This window comes from Lolium perenne, chromosome 3 (assembly GCF_019359855.2).
Source record: "Lolium perenne isolate Kyuss_39 chromosome 3, Kyuss_2.0, whole genome shotgun sequence".
NCBI lineage: Eukaryota > Viridiplantae > Streptophyta > Magnoliopsida > Poales > Poaceae > Lolium > Lolium perenne.
The window spans coordinates 50,955,990-50,962,866 of NC_067246.2; the positions used below are offsets into that span (position 1 = coordinate 50,955,990).

The 6,877-nt window shown below is 41.9% G+C and overlaps 1 protein-coding gene across 1 annotated transcript; it reads right to left on the minus strand.

The window, feature by feature from the left end:
• Positions 1-2,020: 2,020 nt before the first annotated feature.
• On the minus strand, positions 2,021-3,725 carry LOC127341294 (histone H3.3). The gene is made up of 5 exons (XM_071826931.1): positions 3,657-3,725; positions 3,000-3,075; positions 2,808-2,887; positions 2,630-2,720; positions 2,021-2,420 (listed from the first exon to the last, which is right to left on the minus strand). Exons 2-5 carry the CDS (start codon positions 3,072-3,074, stop codon positions 2,250-2,252), a joined length of 417 nt encoding a protein of 138 aa, XP_071683032.1. The 5' UTR covers position 3,075; positions 3,657-3,725; the 3' UTR covers positions 2,021-2,249.
• Between the last annotated feature and the right edge of the window lie 3,152 nt (positions 3,726-6,877).

Consider the following 6,877-nt stretch of genomic DNA (forward strand, 5'->3'; position numbering starts at 1 on the left):
AGACAATGAAAGAGGAGACATGGCGAGCGGATGCGATGCTGCTCGTGAGCATCATCGGCTGGTTCAGGGTTCGACCAGTCACAACTTCCGAATTGGGTACTGAAGGAGCTCCTGCAAGGCTGCAGCGCGCGCCGACTGAAAAACTCCTGTGCTCGCACCGGCCGTTCTTCCTGAATCAGCTCTTACATTTAAAAAAAAAATAGATATCAAAGATTAATGAACACATCATGGTTCACCCAGCTGTTTCTTACACGATGCCAAACAAGCTTACATGTTCAGTTTCTATCCAGACTAGCATTAAAGTTCAGACATGGTGCCAGGTCCATAACCACATAGTAGTAAGATTCAGTCAGAAGTTCCTTTACCATTCGAGATCTCATCTACAATGTCGAAAATTTTAAATATGATAGAATTCATATCTTCCATCAGCATCTAGAAGTTTTGAATTGGCAAACCATATTTTGGCGTTATTACTTGGTTCTTCCACTTTTCATGTTTATACTGCTAAAAATAAGAAATGTAAGGGCAGCGTGTATGCAATCAATTTTATTTTGCGGATATGTGAGCTATTGTTTTCGAGTTTATATTTGGCGACCTATTTCTCAAATCTAGCACGTACACATGGGAAAATTATTTTTACTTCAGCATTCATATATTTATTTAGGTTTTTTCTGATCACTCATGCTATAGTGTGCCGTAGCAACGCACGGGCAAATTTCCTAGTTGTCTACTAAAAGAAACGTCATCCGGAGTTTCAATAAATCCGATTAAAATCTCCTCGTCTTGTTATGACGATCACTAGTAGAAAAAGGGGATTCCCTCCCGATTGGTAAGGACCATCAGTTCAGGTTTTGCAACCGCGACTGCGAAATCGATACTAAATTAAAGCCCGTGGTAGCACGGTTAATTTCTCAGTTCCTTCTATCTCGCTTCCAAATGCCTCGCATGCATGTTATTGATATTAGTATCAGATCAATCGTATTAACCTATTGTTCACGATACCACACTTCTTTATTATTTGAGTTCTAAATAATTCTTTTAATAAACAAAAAATGATGTAATAATAATCTTGAATAAATAAATGACAATTTTTTTTGCAAAACCTAAAACCTGAAAATTTTCATACTTCCCTTTGGCAGTTTGAGAATCTAAAAATTGGCTAACCGGGTAACCTGGTGAATTCGGATGTAACTTTTCGGCGTAGATATATTTTCATATATTGAATTTTTTTAGTTCCTATTTTACCAAAAAAATACTATGTTTATGCAAAAAAAAAAAACATGAACTAGCAGGATTTTATATTCCTCTTGAAATCGATGGCACCAGCAGGATGCCGACCTAGTACCTTGGTGAACTGATCGTGGATGCCCAGATTCTTGTCCTTATGGAGTTATGGTAAGAGACCGAGCCATCATTCGTTTCCAGGCGTTGATTGTGACTTTTGCTCCGACCAAACCATCGCGGCATCGACTTTGAGCTTAAACCCACCAGACACCATGCATCTAGATTATCATGATTCATGTGTATGTTCTCTTCTCTCGTTTTATCTAGCGTTTATGATTGAGTGATCATCTTCTGATGACTCATTCACATACACAGAATTATGGTGGTAGACATTCTATGTATTTTACTGCACCCCTGATCGTCTTCTGATGCCAAGCTGTCATAGCGGAGAGCAGCTGGAAGATGGAACTCTGCATACGCGCCTCTAGTCTTTACCTGACGATATAGGTTCCAAAATATCCAGTTTGTTCAACTGAGGTTATTTCCTCTGTCACTCAATTTTTTTAAGCTAGACCACATCCGATCCACCCCTGGAAATTTGCCCGGCCATAGGATGCGCACATCCGTGATAGGACCTGAACGGTTTATAGAACCTGAATTTTCTAAGAAAAACGGTAATAATTTGCCTCCAACCAAGCAACTTAAACATGCAATTTTCTCGACCGATGCATGCAAAGGTTGATCTCATCCAAGATGATAATTAGCCATATACATGGTTCGACCATAGTCATAGAAGTACTGTAAAAGACAAATATATGTATATTGCGGCAGAGATACTATGCATCACCATATATAGTCTATATAGATAGTTCAAAAGAAAAGACTTTAGATCTAAGATGTTTTATCAAGATTATTCAATACAAATAATAGTTCAAATCAAAGTAGTTGTCCGCCGTCCATCATGAACCTAGGAATCATGTAGATAGTAGCATCCATGTTGGGGACGATCCATCTGAGTAGACTATTTAGAGCCTCTCGCCACGGATTCTCCTAGCAAGATGAACGTCCTTGGACATTATGGTCACACGCTTCGCATGGACAGCACACAGATTGGTATCCTCAAAGAGCCCGACAAGGTATGCTTCTGCTGCCTCCTGCAAAGCAAGCACCGCATGGCTCTGGAAACGCAGATCAATCTGTAGAAGTAGGAAAAAAAGGCAAAGTAAATCATTGTAAACATAATTACTCCGTAGTTGGTTTATTATCTTAGTTAAATTGTATTAAAGCTAGTTTTCATACACCATATACTATTAAGATACATGTATATTTTCCAAAGGGCTTGAGCTGGATTTGGATGCATCTAGAGCGAGTCCCATGGACTACATATGATCAACAGGAATCGTACCTTGAAAACTTGAGCAATCTCCCTGACCAGCCTCTGGAAAGGTAGCTTCCTTATGAGCAGCTCGGTTCCCTTCTGATATTTGCGTATTTCACTGCAAGGCACATGTATGAAATATTAGAACCTCATAACAAAGGTGCATTAATAATTCAGAGGCTGAAACTACATGAGTTTCTCATACCGAAGTGCAACAGTTCCAGGGCGATATCGACGAGGTTTCTTTACTCCTCCAGTTGCGGGAGCTGTTTTACGAGCGGAGGCCTATCGTGGAGAACCCCAAAGTTAAGTAGTTTACAACAAACAACTCTGACATCAAAAGTTATTGTATAGTAATAACATAAATAGAGAAGATAAAAACAATGAGAAATATTACATAGAAAGCCCTAAGGTGCTTCGTAGGAGCCTTTCCTCCGGTGGACTTGCGAGCCGTGCACTTAGTTCGAGCCATCCTGCTAATGAACTCATCGTGAATTCATGAATAATAGTTTATTATCAAAAAAAGAAAGAAAGAATGTAACATAGTCATTCAAAACCTTGTAAGCTATAGTACACGGTATGAAGCAAACATAACTACTCAATATATAGCCTAAAATTTATTGCTTTATTTTGAGAATTTGGCTACCAATATGTCATAGGAGTACAATATTTATTTACATGCCATACATAGATTTCAATGTAGCCTTTTGTTGAAATACCAATGCGGAACTATTTTTCTCAAGTTGGTACTTGAAAGTTTACTTTCTCCATTGCCCCCCGTATATGACCAACGGCGACAAACCCAGCAACCAATATACACAGCAAATGATCACATACAAATAACCTAGTTAGTTCGTATGTTTTAGTAGTAGTGGAGATCGGATCATCAACGATTAATTATAGCTAGAAAAAGAATGTACTGCATGGGCTAAACTATGCATACATGTTCAAGAGTGACGACCAACATAAGCAAAGAAAAATAGTGCCGGACGAGCAAGTAATACAAGGCTAAACTGCAATGGCAAGAATCAGAGCAGTTGAGATTTGTTTACCTCTCTCAGGGTTGCTGCCTTGCACACCTCGGGAATATTGATCAGACCGATGGATCGCTCGAAGAGGTAGACGGATATTGTTCTGTGGTAGAAGTGCGAGCGAGCGGGGTATTTATAGGCGTCCTAGCAGGCACGGACCGACATATGCTAGATCGATTTGCCGCTGGCGGTTGTAGATCTAATTGACTGGACGGCTAAGATCGGTGGTGACACGGATCAGCGTGTATGTATAGCGCCCTGCTATTGGCTGGCATTAGGATGACACGGATCGTGGTAACAAAATCTTGCTTGCAGAGATAAGCAGGCAATAAGCTTACAGAGGAAGGCGCGAGTAATTTCCCCCGTCCTACTCTCGGTCTCTCTCCACAGCCCCCTCGAGCCTCTCCCAATCCCGCTCCCCTCTCCCTCTCCTCATGCGGCCTTGCTAGCCGGAGTGACTAGGAGAGGGAAGGTTGGACCCCGTCTCTAGATTTTTAGGGTTGTTGACCTTTGTGGAGTATGGTGTTATGTCACGTATGTCTAAATCATCAACGCGCCCAAGCCACGTATAGCGATTGGTGGTTCTGCTTCATCTTGCTATGGCCAGAGCCGCGTCTGGAGATGGGAAGATGCGAGTAGGCTGCGGTCTAGTAAAATAAACTCAAGTGCAGCCTCCCAATCTAGATCTGAATGTCAAGGCCTCTCGGGCTCAAGGTCGGAGAAGGCCGCCTTTCTTCTGCGCTCGTCATGGTGATGAGGATGAAGAATGTTTCCTTCCGCCTGCCTGTGGGTGGCCAGATAGGTCGCAGGGAAGTGAAGAATCTGCTCCCATGAGCGCATACATGACAGCCCTGTCTTGATGGTTCTTCAAGATAGTCGAAAGGCAATTGTTCCTCTGTCTTCGCCGGCTTCAGTTTATTTCGGCCAGCGATTGAAGGTCAAAATCAACCTCGAGGCCGATGTGCCAAGTCGGGGCCCCCTCTGGAACACCTCAGTAGGCCCCCGATGCGTCACCCCAAGCAGTATGATCCCTGGTGGTGTGGTACTTGGTTTTGCCGCGTTGCTAAGAAGCGGTGGCACAAGAGCTGGACCCGATCATATTTTCACTTTTATTTTTTAGGGTCCTTAGTGCAAATAGTTTGGACTGGTTTGTAATTTCTTTATTTCATGCAGTCATCCTTGTTATTTTGTTCCACAATTGAATGAAACTTCTAGCTCCCAAAGGATCCACCCATGTTGAAAAAAAAGAGACTTGATGGGAATTTCCAACTCGACCGTGAAATCCTTTGTTGTCCCTGTTTCCATCATTTCATTCCATTGACATCACGACCTTCTCTGATTGGCTCATGCAGAAGGGGAGCACCGAAACTACCGTTGTAAAAGATTTTTTCTGGGTGAAACCGCCTTCCATAAAGATATGGATATAAACGTGGTTAGGCAGCACCACACTGATCTTAGCCCTCCTCATGGAGCACGACACTACTAGCTAGCCTATGTGAACCTCTTTGTTTGAAAACATTCTCTCATGGTGGAAGGATAGCTAGCTCCTCAAAATCTCGCATGCACTTCATGATCTCCTGAATAGCATGTGTGCGCAAACGCCCATTGATCCTTGCTCCAAGCTTGTAATCACACATAAATTCCAGTCACTGAAAAATCGTGGGCAGGTGCTACCGCTTCACGACACGCCAGTGCCTCTAAAATTTCAACCAGCGTTCTATCATGACCTCACACGTACACGACTCGCAAGGCTACAACCGAACGAGTTGGCTTGTCAGCCAAGCATCACATCGTACAAAATGGTCTTGATGTGCTTAAGCTGAGTTTCTGCCTGGCCTAACTTCTGACGAGTTTCAATGTACATGATGTTAAAGTTGCTCCATCCATCAATTACGCAATTTCTGAACTCATAGCCTTCAATCAGCGGGTTGACGACCATGAGTAGTATCTAGGCGGTACGATGTTTGGGTGGTTAGAGCGTGTAACATTCCAATTTTTCAAACAAAGAAGAAAAATGAATTTCCTTTTTCCAAAAATTAGAGGGAACAAAAATTTTTATTGTCCCACTTAATATGCATAGTATTCAAGCATGTAGGATGTGATCTTTGCCATGATTGTTTGTTGAAGTGTTGGACATGAAACTAAAACCCTAAACCTTGCTCTTTGAGGGCAAAAAGTAATAAAATAAAAAGGAAACAAAATAAAAGAAAAAACATATGAGAGCAAATAGCCATTTTTGCAAATAATGAATCATGTCATCTTTACTTTACCAAAATGGTTTGAACCCATATCTAAACTTAATCTAACACTCCATGAACACCAAACAAGGACATTTGGTCAAAGAAAAAGAAAATAAAATAAAAACAAGAAATACACATATGAGGCTACTAATAGTAATCACTTTTGAATCAAAGAAATGCAAATCAAATAAAGAGAAAATCAAAAACCAAGTCACATATGATAAAGGTCATATGTGACACTTTTAACATCTTACCATCTTTGAGCCCTTGTATTAAGAGATTTCTAAACTAAACATTCTCAAGTCTTTACACCTCATCCAAGACCTCATCAAGGTGAACAATTTTGATTTTGACCTCCTTGACTCATTCTTTCCCAATTCCTTAATATAAGGATGCAAAGTGGTGACATTCAAACAGATTCAAGATTATGCCACATTTGGATTTTTGCAAATCAACCTCATTTTACACACCACCACCACCATTGTGTCTCAAATATTATTTGAATCAATTCCACCAAAAAGAATTGCAAAATTCAAATATTTTTCTCTTTCGGCCATTTTCACAAACACCTTCTGAGCACTATTTGATTTTGATCATACATGCTTATACCCACTAGGTTTTAGACTAAACCAGCCTTACTCTTGTCATCATTGACTTCCTCTCACCCCCAGTAGACACTGCCAAGCTATGGTACCACAGTACCATGATGATTATGATCAAAATTTGACCATGCCGGCCACCATGATCATCACCATGCCACTCCATTGCACCTGCCCTCTCTGGTCACGCTCACCATGTCTACTGGATCGCCCTTACCTCACTGATCACGCTGGTACACGCCAAGGACACAGGAGACGTCGGCACTGGCCAGAACAACACGCACCCAGACGCGCCCACGACGCCCAGGCCATGCCAGAGCGCGCCAGGTCACGCACTGGACGCGCCAGTGCGCACGCTCGCCCCATCGCGTCAACGCTTCCCTCACCTTCTCCTCTCGCACGCGC

Coding starts and splice junctions, on each gene's coding strand:
- LOC127341294 (XM_071826931.1), bottom strand. CDS start 3,074: ATGGCTCGAACTAAGTGCACGGCTCGCAAGTCCACCGGAGGAAAGGCT. Junction 2,888..2,999: donor AGCACCTTAGGGCTTTCTAT/GTAATATTTCTC, acceptor TCTCCACGATAG/GCCTCCGCTCGTAAAACAGC. Junction 2,721..2,807: donor CCTGGAACTGTTGCACTTCG/GTATGAGAAACT, acceptor TGTGCCTTGCAG/TGAAATACGCAAATATCAGA.